General features: G+C 39.5%; 1 protein-coding gene across 3 annotated transcripts in view; it reads left to right on the top strand.

Moving 5' to 3' along the window:
• MCF2 (MCF.2 cell line derived transforming sequence) overlaps positions 1–19,461 on the top strand; it is a 795,890-nt gene that overhangs the window by 635,037 nt on the left and 141,392 nt on the right. For all 3 annotated transcript variants that reach the window (XM_069212449.1, XM_069212451.1, XM_069212450.1), the window contains 2 exons: positions 3,168–3,260; positions 14,444–14,536. In XM_069212449.1, the coding sequence (XP_069068550.1) occupies positions 3,168–3,260; positions 14,444–14,536 (186 nt within the window). The remainder of the gene's footprint in view (positions 1–3,167; positions 3,261–14,443; positions 14,537–19,461) is intronic.

The raw sequence follows: 19,461 nt of genomic DNA, 5'->3' as shown, positions 1-19,461 counted from the left end.
AGAGATGTAAGGGCCAAGGCTAAGGCCTATAGTCTCCCTGCAAGAAAGAAGTTAAACCAGGCGTGTGCAGTTGCTTCACTCTGCACTCATCCAATCTATGGTGTATGCCACCATCTACCATTTATGCATACATTATCCATAATTGATGTGGTGACTGATTCAGTATTATGGGGAGATTTAAATCCTATTCAAAACTCATTGAGGATAGTAATGTCTATACATAGGGTGTGAATTGAGTTCTCACTTTTTATCCAAAGAGCTATGCAACTATTGTAGGTTTGAAAGGTTCCTTTAATATGTCATTTCAGCCTGGTTCGATTGGGGTTCTCTTTTTCATTAATCACTTGAGAACTGCACATGACTATCAAATGTTTGATTGGTAATGGTTGCAAAGCAAGTGAGTCTGAAGCAGTTAAACATCTTGGTAAAATTGCCAGAAAAATAAAACCAGGCAGACCATAGAAACCATGTTCTACACGCTACGACTCCTGTGACTAAGTAAGGCAACTTGTCACATTCAGAAGAGAAAAGTAACCATGGGTCCTCAGGTTTTCATGGATTCTCCCATAACCATTTATAGAGAGGCAAAACAACTGTGGGCATGGGCTGCCATATCTCACACTGCTATGCCTGCCTAATACATTCTATGTACGTGTAAGCAGTGTAAGGACATAAGACTTAAGGAGAATATTGAAAAATGCTGTTCAGTAGGATCTTAATCTACTAATAATGGCCTCTATTTTTTGTTAATGGGGCTCACCATTGCTTGCAACTAGTTGCATTAGTGCCCGCAGCTGCTATGCATCCAGATGTCCACAGAAACGTGTTTGAAGATGCATTTCAGTTAGTTGAAAGGAGCATTTTTTAGCCTTTTCCCTCTCACCCTCATGCTCTGTGTAGTTGCCAAATTGATGGCATCATACTACTAAATGCTGCAGATGCCCATATGGGTGAAGCAGAAAAGATTTCTGGATCTTCGTCAAATGTTCATAAGGTACTGCCTACTACTCTGGCCCACCCCGTATCATTATCTTGGGATAAGGACAGAATCTACCACAGTGACCCCGTTTTCTTGAATCTGGCAGCCTGACTCTAAGGTCCAAACATTTGATTGTCTACGCTAATAGCATTGGTGCTTATAGATAGAGCTTATTCTACCAAATATCATGCTACAGGACTTTTGCGAGGTTCTGTTGTGGAGATTTCTTTGATTCTTCCATATATGCACATCCTTTCAGAATTTATTGAACACATTCACCAAGGTTTGCAATCATTCTATTTCTATCATTGGGATGTTTAAGCTTGGATATGCAGTGTGCATTGTCTTCGCACATAATGATGCCTGCAGAGAGTATATAAAAATCATTTTGGGACCCATGATTCTAGCGCTTTGCTCATCATGCTTACTTGATCATGAGATTTCATTTTAATGGACAGTGGTGTATATCTGTACTGTCTGGAACAGTGTTTCCATTTCTTTGATTTGATTGTAGTCAGTAAATTAAATATTTTAAATCCTAAATATATTTCTTGAAAAACAAACTAATTGGATGAGAGGTGTGTGGAGTGATTTTCATTACCTTCCATGAAACTTTTGTATATGCTAAAAACTGCACTTATTTATAGGCTGAGCCCTGACTAGCCAGAACTAAATATCCTGGTATTCCACCAGTGATGGACTGCCTGGGACACCTGACTTTTTTTTCCAAGATGCGCATTATAACAACACTGCTCCTTGCGCCAAATCAAGAACTTAAACTAAACTGCATGTGAGCATTAATAGGTCCTAAATATCACATGTACATTGCTCTTCAACAGTACAACAATCTTATTTTACATCACACAGCAGTATTTTAACGCTACACCAAGCACAACCAGGAAACTCTTGTCTCACATTCTGTAGTGAAGGATTTCCATAAATTTTCTCGTATTAGGATTTAACTCCAACCTCTGAGATTAAAAAGTGCTTTCATGGTTGATTTGATCTCAGACCATGCACTCCTTAGATTTGAGATATCAGACCTGGGCAAGAGTTTTCTTGGTGGAAATCACTTTGCCTAACCGAATGAGGAAAGAATTAGGCATTATTTGCTTGATCGAATTTCACAGAACTCATTTAAACTTTCTGCTTAAAATTGTTACAACATTGGATCTTAATCAAAATGCAATTTCTAGTTGTCTTCAGAAAATATTTCAGATTTCATTGGATGTGTCCAACATGCAAAGCTCAAATTCCTTACAAATATTCATCGGTCAATTTTGTCACTGAATATTCACCTCCATATTTGTGGTGGTTATAGTGAAATATGTCATGTGGGGCAGTAAGCCCTTGCCGGGCTGTGCATTTGCTCCCATTTCTGCCGCAATACCCTTTGTATTCTCTCACTCGTTCATCCCCACTGTAGCCAGCTCTAACACAGTAGAAGATATGTTTGTGCTTGCAGAGGACATTTTTATTATGTCTGTAAGGCAAGCGTGATGTAGGCAACCATACTGGTGTGGTTGAGCAAAACAGGCGCTCACAGTATTCACTCCATCAGCAGGTACAGGAGACAAGAAGGGGAATATCCTTGTGAGCCTATGTGCAGGCCTGAAGTCACTTACCATTCCACGCAGAACAATTATAGAATTCTGTTTCAATACATGACCTGCAAACTCTGTTCACTAAGCACTGGATTAGTCAGGCTGATGCTAAACCTTCAAATGATATAAACATTTAGGTGATTCAGGATTCAGTTTAAGATTCAGTGGGGGATAGTGGGTGGTAGTCCATAATACACCATAAATATTTTGTCTAAGGAACATCCAGCAAAATGCATACAATTGTTTAAAGCTCTATAATTGGATAACTATTGACCTGCATCACTACCATCCTATAATCTGCCCAGAAAGAGATTAAGAGAAATGATTTTATATTCTACTTAAAGTTGTACGATTGTATTTCTATCAGTTTCATATTCATAGAAAAATGTATAATGCACACATAACCATGTGAATGTTATATATTGTGTGATGATGATATACTATTAATACGAGCAAAGAGGAGACTGTAACAATAAGATTAAAACATGATATGCCATTTTATCACCTTATTGTAATATTATTACTTGTGTGAAAAATAACTATTAGGAAACATTTACATTTTACAGTTCTTGTGTTCGTTACAGCGCAAAGATTTTCAAATGTATGAGAAATATTGTCAGAACAAGCCCCGTTCGGAATCCTTATGGAGACAGTTTTCAGACAGTGCTTTTTTCCAGGTATGATATTTTTTGTGTACTGCAATGAAATGTTTATCTTGTAGAATTGTAAAAAGGCGGTACAATTATCAAATCTGCATTTTGTGTGGAATGTATGCACATTTTAAAAAAGTATTTTGAGATGTAGCAAGGCCTATGTGTGTTTCCAGGCTGATGAATGGGTGCATTTGACATATTATGCATCACAAACTAATAATTTGACCACATGATAGCATTTGTATTTGAATTTCTAGAGTGTGTTTATTGTTTTTTTTTTTTTTAAACTGAGACGTTGGACATAAAAACAAACAAGAAATTCACGTTGGTTGGTCCAGCACAGATATAAGTGGTAGGTACACAGGCTTTCTTTATTAATAGTTAAATCCCTTATACCCATGACTCCTGTCCTGGTGATTGCATTCAACCAGCAATACAAAATGTACATAAATTAGCCTAACTACTATATGCAGGTACTGCCTACCTTGATATTGGAAGCAGTACTTTCTTACAGAACACAGCCTTTCATTGATCACTTTGCAGCTGTCCTTTCACTTCAAACAAATCTGTGTCACCAGGAAGAAAAACTCACATGTACATGTTTGCTTTATTTATTAACCAGGTGTGGTTGTTGGGTTGTCCCCAGTTGCCCTCAGTATTTAAAATAGCATTCAGGTTTGAATCATTCACATTGGCAATATAGTTCACCTCATTCTCCGCTATCTTGTTGTACCATAGTTTATCCAACTGCAGTGCCTCCTCATGTGTACAGTACTGCTAAGGACGAGGAATAAGCAGTCTTCTTGAAAAAAGAATGCACAATCCTTAGTATAACATCATCTGTTTAATCCTGAGCTCTTAGACCTATCTGGGATTGCCCCATCATTCTTTATCTTGTGTGCTGTCATGACTGTGATTTATACTTTTCTTGTTCTGCTCTGAAGAAAACAAATTATGGGACCTATTCACAAACTGCACTTTGTAGTACAGTAATAGCACAATAATAGTACTACAAAATATTGACAAATTTATGTGCAAAGACCTCTAGCCCCACCTCGCTGATCTTTTCTTTGCGGATATCTCTGCACACTTGGATATACGGTTTAGGAGTAAATGTGGGAGGACCCTGGGGGAGTGGCTGGAATATGTGAGAATACTTACAACTGAATGTGATGAGATTAGGAAGGTTAAGGAGGAGTTTAGGGAGAACTATGCAAAAACAAGCCAACCATAAATCTTAGTGTATCTCATTACTCATTGTTGAGTTAAATTATGACATTAGAAATATAAAGGGACTTGTAAATAATACCACAAAATGCAAGTTATTGCGGTTCATCCAATATTTTCAGCTAGAAAATTGAATTGAAATTTGTTATATTCTCTTCACTTTTCATCTTTTAATCACTTTCTTACATCCAACTAAATGTATCAATGGGCTAGATGTACAATTCCAGATTGCATTTCTTAATGGTCTGAATCACTATTTTAGGTCTTTAAGAAATGCAAACTGGGCTTTTTTTACGTACAAAGCCCTTTAAGGAATCGCATATTGTGATTTCTACCCTGTAGAAATTGCAATTTGTGATTCCCAGAATAGGAAAGCGCAAATAGGGATTTCCCATCTGCGATTCCTATTCTGATGTACCACGCATTTCCTAAATGTGACTTGGGCATTTAAGAGATGCAATTTACCATCGACACCAGGTGCAATTTTCAAAAATCTCCCCAAAGCGCTTTAATTTCAATAGAGCACACACCTGCCCCGTAGGCATATTGAATTCTTCAGGTGCACCCCCTATTTTTGGGGTGCCCCAAGGGGGGATTTTTGCCCATTGCCATCCTTGGTTTTGCATTTCCTAAATAGCAATATCCTTATGAGAAATTGCTATTTAGGAAATGCAAAAGCGGCCCATTGACTCAAATGCAATGGGATTTCTTAATAGCAATTTCCTGTTAGCAATTCCTACTTTTTAAGAATCACTGTTAGGAAATCGGTATCTTAGTACATTGCATTTTTTGTTTGTTAAATAGCGATTTCTATGAAGTTGCTATTTAAGAAATGCAAAAGTTACATTTTTGTACATCTAGCCCAGTGTTTATCATTGAAATCTTTTCTCAATTTGTAAAGGGACTGTTTTTAAAAGATCATGAACTCTAAACAAAAGTACTATACGAGTATACATTCCTGAAAATCCTCATGTCAATTGTAACTGTATTTATACAGTGCTTACTACCCCTGACGATGCGTTGAAGTGCTTTTCGGCAAGTAGCACACTACCCTGAAACCAAAAAAGTAGATTAGTGGTGGATTAGTAGAGGGAAATGTAAATTATTACTGTGAGTGGTATGAGCAGTAGACATGTTAATCTGTTACTTGGATGAATAGGATAAAAGATGGATAGAGGAGGGAAGAGTTTAGAAAAACTTATTTGGGAGTTTATAGTAAAAGACGTTTTGGAGCAGTCAGGGATCCTGTTAGTTGGATAAATAGGATAAAGGATGGCTAGAGGAGGAAAGAGTTTGGAAAGGGTAATTTGGGAGTTCATAGTAGTGTCAGAGGTCCGAATGTCGAAGTAGGAGATATCTTTGAAGATTACTAGGATGGTGGTTGCTGCTGAGTTTTGGAGAGATTAGTTAATTGGTTTTGCTCTCTCTAGTGTGAGGAAAATACGTAGAAGTATTATGTAGAAACACTACACATTAGGGATAAACATACATAGAGATTTTAACATGATAGACATATGGAAAATAATCGGTCTGATTCAATGCATTAGGATCCTGCCTTCCGAAATCTATCCATCAGCAGATTGGCTTTGTATACCTGCTGCATTTCTCTCTTGGCAATAGACAGTGATGCGCTGTGCTGCTCTTTCCCTAGGACAAGTTTTCTCTTGCACACCCATTTTGAACTTGATGCTGGACTTGAACATCGGCACTAGCATTCTTTAGGAGAGGTCAAATGCTTTTCTAGGCAGAGCACTTATATCATGCACTGGTCAAGCTGCTTCCATCTTTTTCGCTATCACATTCCTCACCCAGTTGCTTAGACTTATCACTTCTGATAGGATGAAATGTTTGCATATACTTCCAGACCAGAGTCAGATTTGATCAAGTATCCTTAATAGACAGTCGTTATAGGACTCCAGACCGGTGAATGCCCTAGTTGGCTGTACCTCACGATTTATGTACTTAAATTTTCATTAATACACTTGTGGGGCTTAGGGGATAATAAGGGGCACACCACCAGAACTACTTCACAGTCTAGTGCACTTTAATGTACTTCAAAACAATACTATAGGTGGTGGGAGGAAAGATGGATGATACAAAATAATTTCAAAGGAAAGTGATAACTCAACTGGGTAAAAAAAATCATGCTTAAAATAATCAAATGTAAGAAGGCCTTCAGGGCTTGTCAAGACCGTACTAAACTGCAGCTATATTTATAAGAATCTTGAGAGGTCATCAGCAAAGTATGGGGTTAAGGGGTTTCAACCCATTACACATCAGCAGCTTAGTCACAGAATGCTGTTAAGGGACATCTGTCAAAGGCAACTAATTATTAAAGAAAAAATCATGTGCATACATATACTACAATAAACCAGGCCTTGTGATGGAAAACAAACATTATGCATCCAAAAGCTGTAGAAAGAAAAACAGACCTGCAGAACATCTGTAATCAATTCGCCTGATAGAACACTGCTGAATACTGCATTTAAGTTATAGTGCCATCGTATCGGTATACGAAAGGGAATCAGAGATGACAACTATGACACAAGATAAGGTCACCAGGTGTAGGATTAGTGACTTCAATTTATTATATTATATTGTGGTCAAAGTTTAAGAGATTAATTTAAGATGCTATAAACGTGTGTAGTAGAGAAAAGGGATGGCAGTTTGCAATGTCCACGTCACTAACATTTGATCAAAGTAGTAGATTAACAAGTCTTCCTACCTGGTAAGTGCGTACTCCCTGAATCCGCAATGCATGTTCATGAGAGAAAAAATTGTTTATTTTGGCCAATCTTCATGTTACAAACAATGGGTATGGGTCATATGAGGGAAGCATATCCATCAAAAACAGCAGAAAGATGTGACATTGATGGTTTATAGAATAGTCCCACATGCATTCAAATGAAGACAGAAGGACACAGCCAACAATAGAAAGACGATGACACTAAAACACCCTGTTGGTTGTTCAAAGGTGTGTACATGAAAAGTAATAAAGTGATACTGGAAAAAAACATGTCTCATAGAAATGGCTGAAAGAAACACAGTAAACGTTGTAAATGGCTGAAGAACCCTAAGCCAATGTTTCTTAAAATAAGTGTAGAGTACCACCGGTTTGTAATGAGTGGTGCAAGTGCCATTCACATCTAGCATAATAAAAATAGACTGCAGCAGAGTTTTGTGCTAGCTCAGACTCTGTCCAACCTGTTCCCCTTATCTGACTATCACAATTTTGTGGTTTTGGGCACCTGAGCGGGAGCTAAACCCAATCTAATATGGGTATTGCCAATTGCATCACAGCCTTCTGCCACAATAAGGTGAGGAGTCCCATAGGTAGTGCCAACAGTACGTTCCACCAATAACAAGTTTGGCAGCTGTACTCTATGCAGGAGTACTTATACAGCATATATGCCAAATCAAGCATTAATAGTTCACTCTGGGTGGGGGGAGGGGATTGGTCAGGGTGTTGGGTGAAATATACAAATTATTCAAAACAACCAAACATTGTTAAAATAATGAAAGAAACCACGAGTAGTTCGCAATTTATACAATATTAATTTCTGAAAAAATATTCAAAATAAATAACAATATAGCAGCGCAGTGCATTTTGAGACCGAGCACTATAAATTGTGAGAAGTCAGGTAACAATTAATGTATATTCAATGGGAATAATAACTTTGGTATCTACAACAGGCTGCCTTAAATGTGTGGTTCATTGAATTATTCCGTAGAGGCCATATATTGTATGTGTGTGTGTATGTGTGTGTATACACACACACACATATATATATATATATATATATATATATATATATATGCTTTATTTGGAGAAAAAAAATGCAGTCCTTATTGCTAATAGAGAATTTTATTGATGTCTTGACCGCAATGGTTTACTTAACAGGGGTCATCTTCAGGACATTTGTCTGAAAGGCCCTTAAGGAAGACAACCTAGGGAAAGGGAGACAACTCAAAAGTAACTTCAGATAGTATGAACATAAACCAATGTGAAGCAATGGCAAGCTCCAAAGCAAACCGTTCAGGAGAAACCGGATGTAGTACAAATGGAGTATATTCCAAATGCAATTAAACCCTGTCACATGGGGAAAACAGCACATTTATGTATCAAAATATAATCTTATAACATTCGGATAGAAAAATTAAATCATCTAAATATACCTTTTAACATTTAGAGTAGCTTGACTATTAATAATTTCACTACATACGATTATTACTAAACAGAATGCATATCTACAAATATTTAAACAATATTATTCAAAGGAGGGTGCATTCTCAGGTAGTTATTGATTGGGGTGGGGTCAGAGATACAGCCAGAGGCACTAGTCCACTCTGGCCAATGCAAACTCTCCCCCTTGGATAATAATGATTTTGTAGATCAGATCCTTAAAATGTGGCTTAAAATTCACAACATTGATTTTTTTGTCTTCTACTTCAGCTTCACTACGGAGGTCTAATTAACTGCTAAAATGCTAATAAGCTATATTCATGACAGATTTGAGACATGCCTGAAAGCCATTTTGCTATAATAAGATCTACTGGATGTAAAGCTGTTCCTATAGAGCAGGTAGAAATAAATGAACATTGCAGGGTTAAACAGATGCAAAATCAGTTGTTTATAAATTTGAGAGGAAGAATGGCTTTTAAGTAATTTATGTCATAATTTTAGTTAATGTGACAGATCCTTACAAATATTCAACATCCCCACCCACACGCGTTTCCTTACATTACTCAACCTTTCATTTACTCAGTACCTCTTACTTTTGAAATAGAAACATTTTGTAGAAGGTTCTGTAATCTTCTATTTAGGTACATAAATTAAATTTTTGTAGGTGGAGGTGACGATATCTCCTATTTAACATGAATATATTTGTGTTCCTGTAGCTAGTGAGACCCTCCAAATGAGTTGCTGTTGACGATTTGTTTTTTCTTTTTACATATCCCACTTACTTTTTCCAGTAGTTGCTTTTCCCTGCATAGCTGTTTGCTGCCTTTAAAATCATTTTCACTGTGAATTAATTTTAATTACATTATAAAATATGTTTAAAATATATGCATTTATTTTCTAAATAAATATCTTTGTTCTATTTATAGACGACTATATTCAAAGTGAATTGATTAATATATAGTTTCAAATAAATACCCAATGAGAAAGAATAAAAAGGCAAATGTTTTAAAATACAGCGACAACTTGCAGGCACTGCGCAGTTTTCCAGATTGGCAACACTTTAAATATATACCACAAACACATGGAGAGAAATGTTTTTTGGTACTTGTTTATTTAAAAAATGGGTAGAAGCATAGATAAAAAAAAACTAATTTCATTTAGATATTCAGTCTTTGCTCTGAAAAATAAAAACGTAAAGCTGTCTTTACAAGGAGCAGGTCTCTCAGTGTAGGCAAATTCTATGAGTGAGGTGAACACTCTAGTTTTTTATTAGATCTCTGTGATCTTCACACCCATTATGTAGAAGGTGTAGAGATAGTGTAATGAGGCATGTCTTGGTACTAGCTATTAATCTAGATATCAGTTGGCTATGAGCCAATCAAAATGCAGCATTTAAACAGTATTCAGAGCTCTCATTTATAATTGTTATGGGCCAGCGCAAAGCGCTCCATCCCATGCTGTAATCTCTTTTTGGGCTTCCAAACACGCCCATGTCACATAAGTCACTTTCATTGGTTCGTGAGCTTGCCTTTTAAAATTTGCTTGCTTTCATTTGTGAAAGGCATGCATACGTCATCAAAAAGGGTGTACACAGTTCCATACAAAGTGTCTCTGAAGATAACAGGTAGCCGGAAATATAAAATATTTGGAGCAAGAGCCCTCACTCACCTTGCATACGTCATGCCTTTTCCGGTGTTTAGCCCACCTACACAGCACCAGTAAACTACAAAAAACATACGAGGCACGATGTTTTCAGCATGGTTTCTGGGCTACTTTATCTCTTTATTTTCCACACAGCGTGATCGCGCTGCATTTTACATAGCGCGATTGCGCTGCATTTTCTTTTCCTTTTCATTTGTGTGGCGCGAAAAGTCCGGTTAGGAGTTTACAACGCCAATAGCTCTAACTTGAGCAAATGGGAGACCCATTGCATTGAAAATGCTTGTTTTTATTTGTGTTGTTCATCTACTAAGGTTCATGAATAAACAATACAGTTCATACTATTGTTAGGATATATATCAATATGACATACGTTGGCTTTCTATTAAAGCAAATGCAATTGAAATATCATTCCAAGCACTCAAGTCTTGACAGGATCCTAGTAATTATCACTTTAGCTATGAATTATATTGTAATATGAGGATAGAAAGCAGTGTTTACATAACACTTGCAGTGCATTCCAAAGAAAATTATGAACACATGCTGATTAAATTAATTGAATGCATGGTCATCCATGCCACAAAAATAACATAAGGGCTTCCCATAAATTCAAACCAATGAGAGATTTTACAATCTATTCCAAGGGTATATTTTAAATCATACTATTTCAAAATTCGTTTTTGGTTGCCAGTTCTTGATTTATTTTAGGAATTCCATTAATGTAACCTTTTTATCGCTGCTGTCAGGTTACTTTGCCAAATGCCGGATTCTGTTATCGCTGTGTTCAAAATGTGTCTACTGATCTGACTATGTATACATGCTTTTGGCGCTTGGTTGAAAACCTAAGTGAAAGGGGAATTTGCAACTAAGTAGTCTGAATGATCATGGAAATCATGGCCTCCATTTAGAAACCTAGGATTCAAAAGTGATATTGTGATCTTCTAGATTGGGTGGGTGATTTTTAATTTCTGTGGTGAAGGAGAGTAGGACTAAGAATTATAAAGGTTACAGGTGAGTAATCGGATCACCACCCCTACATTCCTTTTCCATCCCTGGTCCTTGTCCCAGTTAATATATAAGGCAGACCAAAGTGCAACCAGAATTCAAAATTAATACAAACCACACAAAAGAGTAACCAATGATGCAACACCCAGTGAATTTATTAGTAACATACACAAAACCAGATAGAAAAGTAATCTCTCTGACCAAAAACAACAGAAAGACCTTCTAAAGATGAGTTTCTGCAGACAAGAAAGCTGAAGAAAAGTATGAGAAGAAGCTCAAATTGTTACCCTGTATTCATTTTAAGAAGCTCCATGATCCAGTAGGCTTCCAATCAAGAGTGAATCTACTCTCCGGAAAAGGAATCCCAGCCAAAGAACAGGTAAGGGTAATAGTAGGTTTATTCAAATTACTGGTAGGCAAGGAAGTAACCTCATAGCTTTGCCCTATAATTGCAAAGGTATCAAAAAGATGCTTATATGTACAAAAATTGCTCATCTGGGGAAGAAGAATAAAGAACAAGCACAGATAACACAATTTCCTGACCTCTGTGAGCCAAGATTTCCACCTTTGGAATAAAATCTAGATCAGCTTAGAGTATGTCCTTATTATCCAAAATACTGTAAAGGGTGCCTGTACAATATGCCAAGCATAGATAAGTAGGTAAGTCCATATGAAATAACACCTTCATAGTCAAACATTTTAAATCTACAGAGCTGTTAGGTGGAAAAGGGAGCCCCTTAAAAAGCTTAAAATCAAAGGAAGATCCCATGTAGAGATCATGCTAACCACAGGGAGAGAAAGGAAAACCACTATCAGAGATAGGAAACAAGTAAGTCCTCCTCTCCAAGAGCTCCCCATGTTTCATTGAAATCTTTAATCATTCACAATTGAACTTTTAGGGAACAAACCCTTCCCAAACCTCTTCCCAAAGTAAAAAGTCCACACTAAAGAGGAAGATCTAGTGCAAAGAACAACAGTGCGGAAAATGTCTACAATTACAAAAATAGTCCTTCAATGTAGAAGGATGCCTATAATTTTGAATACCTTCACCTAGGTGTCTTCCCCCTGCTCTGCTGCCTGATCCTCCTAACCCTCAAACGTGTACCATCTCATAACCCATAACCAATAAATAGATATCCAGTGTAGAAAGGAGATGTGGCCAAAGAACAAAAGCAGCCAATTTGGAACTGGAGAACAAAGTTTGAGTCCCGGCATTAGCTCAACATCCTATGACTCTAGGCTATCTAATCTCTACGTGCCTAAAAACTCTGACCTTGCGTAATGTAATCTAGTGCTCATGTAAAGTGCTCTGATACCTTTGGGTCAAGTTCGCTCTATATAAACTACAGAAAAAAATAGATGGAAGGGGACTACAAAAATTTGCCAAACCAGAAATGTAGTTATGGGCAGAATAAGGGAACAATAGGATCTGTGTGGCCATTAGACAACTGCTACAATCATGGCTTCTAGTTTCTCTTGAATCCTCATTATTACCTGAGGAATTAATAGAATCAGAAAGAAGGCTTAAAGCAGATAATGAGACAAATGTAGAGTCAGAAAATTCAACCCCCAGTCCAGGAGACTGGCAAGCAGGAGCAAAACCCTGAATGTCAAGCAATCTTCATAGAGGTAAATAGGTCTAGAGAAGGCCTTCATTTGGCAAAGAATGTTGAAGATTGCAGAGTAGAAGGACCATTCTTGGGAGGAAGGGAACACTCTGCTTAACCTGTCTGTGTGGCTTTAGATCAAACACCTGCTGTGAATGGCACTTAGACCCTCATTACAAGTGAGGCGGTATTACAACTGCCACATTTAAACCCTGGCAGTCTGACCACCAGGGAACCGCCAGCTCTGCCAGGATCTTGGGTCCCGGCGGTGGCAGGAATATTAATCCGCCAGGACAGCCCTGCAAGCAGCACTGCCGTAGGGAATACAATCTCGTTCTCTGCCAGTAACACTGCCATGAAAAGGCTGGCAGAGAACAGGTGCAGGGGGGCCCTCTTCCCAGCACTATTGCAATGTTCATTGCCTCCTTTGCACCCTGGTGCTCCGTGCTTGCTACAGCATTGCCGCTGGCTCGATTTCGAGCTGGAGACAATACTGTAGCCTGTTTCCCGCTAGGCTGGCAGGCAGAAACCAAGGTTTACCCCTGCCAACTCTTAATGGGTCAGGCGGGGAGGTAGCCTGTATGGCGGCAACCTCCGCATCGGAAGTTCGGTGGACGGTGAAAACCGTCCGCCGAACTCCTAATGAATCACTTAGTGACATTTGTCTCCAAGCACCTAACCAATAAAACACTCCTCCCCTTCCTCTTGGTTTTTTGCATACTCTGTTGTTGTTTTCCTTGCTGTTAAACATTTATTTCTACTACGTAATTCAATTGCTTCATAATGTGACATCATTTTATTGTAACTGTTTAAAGTAAAACTCTGTATAAATTAAATGATATAATTGGAATGCCTTGTTCTTATCTCACTTCTTGGCATGCTGTTTCCACTGACTTGTTTCTTGGCAATCATTCAATCAATAGAAAATATGTATCAGGGCCTCACACTAAAGTCTTGTAAACATAGCATAGCCTGGCTGCCCTTGAGATAAATGGGTATAGGTAATTATAAACACAAGGAATTCTCAAGGGTAATTCATTTAATTAGAGTAATATCTAAAAGAGGGTCAAAAATCCTCATTGGGTATTACTCAAAATAAAATAAATTTTAGATTAACATTCCTGTTTTTATGTTGAATGGAGATGTAGTAAGAAATGTATGTCTCAGTAGTATTTTCATTCATCAGATACTGAAACCATCCAGCAGAAATTATGTATACTCACTTTTCTTAATATTTTACTCAGCCAACTAAGCCAACATTTCAATTCTCCAACTAATAAATGGGGTGGATTTCCACAGTTTTTAAAGACATTCATATTTCTGAAATAATAATACATTCCTGCTGTTGACAACATAAAACATTTAACAAACAAATATATAAAACACATTCTTATCAAAGACTGGAATGCAGGATAAATACTTGAACTGCAAAAATATTTGATTTTTTCCCACAGCCAGTGACCATTTCATAAGTGCTGCAAACTAACCCGTGTCATTTTTGTCTTTGAAACTTTTACTTCGTTTAGGAATGCCAAAGAAAGTTAGACCACAAACTTGGACTGGATTCATACCTTCTTAAACCAGTGCAACGTCTGACAAAATACCAGCTACTACTCAAGGTATATACGCTACCAGATTTTAAGATATAAAGAAAATGTATTAATATTTAAATAACATTGATGGGTACATCAGATTTGTTTTGTCTTATGAACAAGTAGCATATAGTTATGTGATTCGTGCACATTTTAATGTCTGGTTTATAGATACATTTTGTGGGTTGGATTTTGGCAATCTACTCAGAGCTGTCATGGTGATGAATGTCAGTTGTGAGCTAAACCTATTTTATTATATACATTAGGTTACTTGTGATTTTGTGTTTCCCATTGTGAATTTGGAACTGCAAAAATCAGTAGCCAATGAAAGAACAGGACTGTATAACATAATTATACCTAACTTCTCAAGCATTTTGTGTCCATATTTATCATTTCTGAAAGCAAACCAAAACATACCTCTTCTTCTGAGCATAAAACAAGCCAAATAGGTCATAAAACAAAACACAGACCTGGTTCATAATCCAAACAACAATAACAGGCCTCAGACAGAGCCCTGCAACAAAATGAGAAATGTCATGTAATGATTTATTGACTTGTAATATCCACCTTCACTCACTATACTTCCATGCAAAATGAGATTTAAGGAAATAATAAGATAATGAATATAAAGCAAATATATCCCTTAATACATAAAACATCAACAAATACAAAATATACAACTCCCCAACAATAAACAAACATTTTAGGAGCCCTTTGTCCCACTGGGTTTTACCTCTAATCGAACAGAATTACCTAAGCTTTGGTGTAATAGTAAATGCATTTTATCCTTATGAGACACGCACTGTTGACAAAAACGATCATCTACTCTTGTAAGGAGGTGTGGAATTGCAGGAAATGACAAGTTACGTTTCTGTATCCCTTTGGATTGGCTACTGTTCTGTGGAAAACCCCAGGAGTGAACCTCTTAGGAACGCAAAGGATCTTGATTATGTTATTCTATATCTTGCATCCTTTTGCCCACTATCCCCCCACCCAAGACCACTAAGTTCGAAACCCCAGCCCATCAGCTCAGAATGACTCTGTCAGTCCTGGCTCTATCCTACACTTCAGTGAAGCATACTCTCATATACATGGCATGTTGTTTAATATCAAATGTTTGTTTCGTTATCTCCTATCCCATATATGCCAACACCCACAATTTGAGCAGGAGACTTTTGGGGGCAATATTACACAAAGTGTCCTGGGGCACAGTATTTTTTTCTCCTGCTTTTTGCACGTGCTGTACTTTGGTATTTCATAAGGGTTGGCATATGTTTGCACTGTCCCTTCTATAATACAGATTGCACTTGCCCTATATGTGTATTAGCGAGATCTCCAGGGGGCATTCCCTCATTTGCATAGGGGTGTGGCCCCATGAATTTGGGGGAACCTCTTGTCTCTCCCTCATGCCCTATTGCAAACACAGATGCAGAGGGAAAGGAGCTTTTGGGGATTACACTGATTGCACACCACAAATGAGGTGGCATACAGTCAGTGCCTCCCCTACTGCAACCCTTGAAAAGGGGCTAAGGTGGGAAGTGGGAACCAGGGACCCCAAGACATCCTCTAAGTGCACCCGCTGGCATGGTGATCTTTGCTGTAAGTGCCCACATGGCAGGCACAAGTTCCTGCCTGATATGGGGCATTACATTACCTGTAATATGGCCAACTGGTCATGTCTGTGCCTATGATGCCCAGATAAAAGTGAACCTTGGACCAGACTAGGGCAATGAACCCTCTACATAAAATGGCCCCATACTTTTTGTAGCAAAACAATGTGTTATTTTAGCTTTTTCCACCTTGGATTTCTCTCTACTCTAATTCAAGTTAACAGAGAAGTTTAACTATCCCAATGTTTTTCTCTAAATTTCTTTCCTATGTATTCCTGTTGGCATGCATGTTATGACTCATGAAAATAAGTTAGTAATACTTCAAGCATAAAATGTTTATCTTTGTCCCCTAAACTCTGCTCACTGATAAACATCATTATATGAGTTTCGGTGATTCCTACATCGTCCTTCTCTTTTTCATGCCAGATGTTCAGCCATTATCTAAGCTATAAGTTTAAGTTTATTCAAGCAGTTTCTGCTATTTGTTTTTTGGTGTGCATCAAGCAAGGTGCAGAATTTGAGGAAAAACAACAAAGTAGGGGAAGAGTATAAAAAACAGTGTATGGGTAGAAATCCATACATTGCAACGCAGGATGGAACAGCAGATGGGCCAAAATATAGCAAGCGTGACCCTCCTTCATGGAATGTATAGGGAGCAAATAGGGCACAATCACCATTTCCAAACTCTTGGAGGTCGAGAGCGGATCTGTTGTGTTGTTTAATGTTGCAAGGAGGTAGACAACAGCATAAACTCAGTAATGGAAGGAAAATCATATAAAATTAACTCATTGTTAAAGGTGCGTAGCATAACTCATTATTTGTGTGTAACAGCTGGATGAAGCAAGATGTAGACATCAGAATATTCATGTATGGAGAGTAAGTCCCACACTGACATAAATACTGGCTGAGCTCTCACATATCCAAAATAATCTAAGTCATATGAAGTAAACAACTTACTCTCTTTAATTGCCTGCTCAATCTTGCTAGTTTAGAACAGCAGCAGGGACTTCCTCGGAAAAACTTGAATGTGGTGCATTAAAATCAATTTACTTAAAGATAAAAAAACTATAATAAATAACATTACAGCAAATTAAAGAATATCAAATGCTCATACGGGGGGATATGACAGAGTATACCATGCGGGCTTCTCCAGGGGCTCTAGAGGGGTAGCCATTTTACTTCACCGCTCTCTGCCTGTGGTGATCACAACCACGCAGGTCGACCCACAGGGAAGATTTGTATTGGCCACGGGGACTCTTCATGGAACACCGATAAACTTTATATCTGCATATGCCCCCCCCGACGAGACTTGATGCCTTCTTGCACTCGCTTCGCCGAGTGGTTGTGGGACTGCCCCAGGGGACCACCCTGCTGGGAGGGGACTTCAATGCGGTTCTCGATCCCGATTTGGATCTATCTGGCGAGATCACGGCCAGTAGATTAGCCAGGGCTTCGGCTCTGACTGGTTGGACCGAGAGCCTTGGCCTTTGCGAGGTATGGAGAACCTGGCACCCTAGGGATCGTCGGTACACCCACACGTCGGCCGCCCACCGGACGCAATCCAGAATAGATCTGGTATTCATGTCCCCTCTGGACTCTCGAGCGTCACAGGGACAGAGATACTCCCTCGGGGAGTCTCGGACCACACACCAGTGCGGGTCCGCCTGGGTGGAGCAGATCCCTCCAGGCGCCCAGTATGGCGCCTAAACACATGGTACTTACAGGACAAAGACTACACCCATGAGATCAGAAATCAACTAACACAATATTTTGATCTGAATCTGGGGTCGGTCCGGTCCCCGGGAACATTATGGGCCGCCTGTAAGGCTACCATCAGAGGGCATGCCAAGCACCTTCTCCGCTCCCGCGAACGAGACAGGAACTCCCAGATCTCTGACCTGGAGGCTAGGGCCCTGAGACTGGAACGCCAACAAACGACCTCTTCGTCTGCCACTGCCCTGAGGCAGCTGACTATTGTTAGAGAAGAAATTAAACACATAATGCTAGACTCGGCTAGGTGCATTTGGAGAGCTTCGGTAGCCCATATATATGGTTGGGGGGACAAAAATGGGAAGCTCTTGCACTGGCTGGCCGCTCGCCCTCTGGCCGACAGGGTTATACCTGAGATTTTAGAGCCCTCGGGCTCCCTCTCCAGGACACCTGCTGAAATTGCACAAAGCTTTGCCTCCTACACTGCCCGCCTCTTTGCAATGCACCCCCGCCCTGCCATTGAGAAAGAGACTCCCCTCTTGAATGATGTCACTCTCCCCAGGATCTCCCTGGAGGCAAGAGATAGACTGGACGAAACTATTAGCCTTGCAGAGATCACCAGTGCAATTTCCAACCTGCATCGGGCAAGACCCCAGGCCCTGACGGACTCCCGGCAGAGCTATATAGCAAATGCAGTGACCAAGCTACGATAGTTGTGATACCAAAAACCCAACCCCCATTGCGGCATTGTTCGGCATACCGACCCATCTCACTTCTGAATATTGAGATCAAAGTGCTTTCCTCAACCCTGCCCTCTAGATTGAAAGAGATAATGCCCACACTAGTATACCCTGATCAATGTGGCTTTATGCCCACTCGTAGCACCAGGCACTGCATTAGGCGGTTGCATCTGGCTCTGGCACATCGCAAGACTCTGTCACACACACCCTTGGCATTACTCTTACTGGACTTTGAAAAAGCCTTTGACACAGTGGATTGGTCCTACCTTGAACTGGTCCTGCAGAAAAATGGTCTTTGACCCAAATTCCGAGGCCTAGTGAGACTCCTGTATTCCAAACCGACAGCTCGAGTCCGGGTGAATGGAGTGGTCTCCGACCCGTTCCCTATTGGCCGCGGAACCCGGCAGGGTTGCCCGCTATCCCCATTGCTCTTCGCATTAATGATAGAGCCTCTTGCGATACTGCTGCGAGGAGATCCCCTGATCGAAGGCTGGTCCTGGCCCGCTTGCGCAGAGGACCGTGTGGCGCTATACGCAGATGATGTCCTCCTATATATCTCCAACCCGGCTAAAAGTGGCCCCCGCGTCCTAGAGATTCTGGGCCTTTTCGCAGAAGCCTCGGGGCTGATCCTGAATTCCGCCAAGTCCCTGTTGGTCCCCCTACACCGCTCCGGAGATTGTGTGGACTGGCAGCGGAATATTCCAGTACGAAGAAACAGCTTTAAATACCTGGGAATATTTATTTCACTTCTCCCCGAGTTGACATGGGAACTTAATGTTACACCGTTAACCAGAAAAATTAGAAGTGATCTCCTACACTGGAGGACACTCCCTCTTAACCTGCTTGGTAGAATAGCGCTCTACAAGATGATGATCCTTCCTAGGCTCCTCTA

This window comes from Pleurodeles waltl, chromosome 2_1, assembly GCF_031143425.1.
Source record: "Pleurodeles waltl isolate 20211129_DDA chromosome 2_1, aPleWal1.hap1.20221129, whole genome shotgun sequence".
Lineage (NCBI taxonomy): Eukaryota > Metazoa > Chordata > Amphibia > Caudata > Salamandridae > Pleurodeles > Pleurodeles waltl.
The sequence above is the reverse complement of the archived record's forward strand: the minus strand, read 5'-3'. Positions and strand labels throughout refer to the sequence as shown.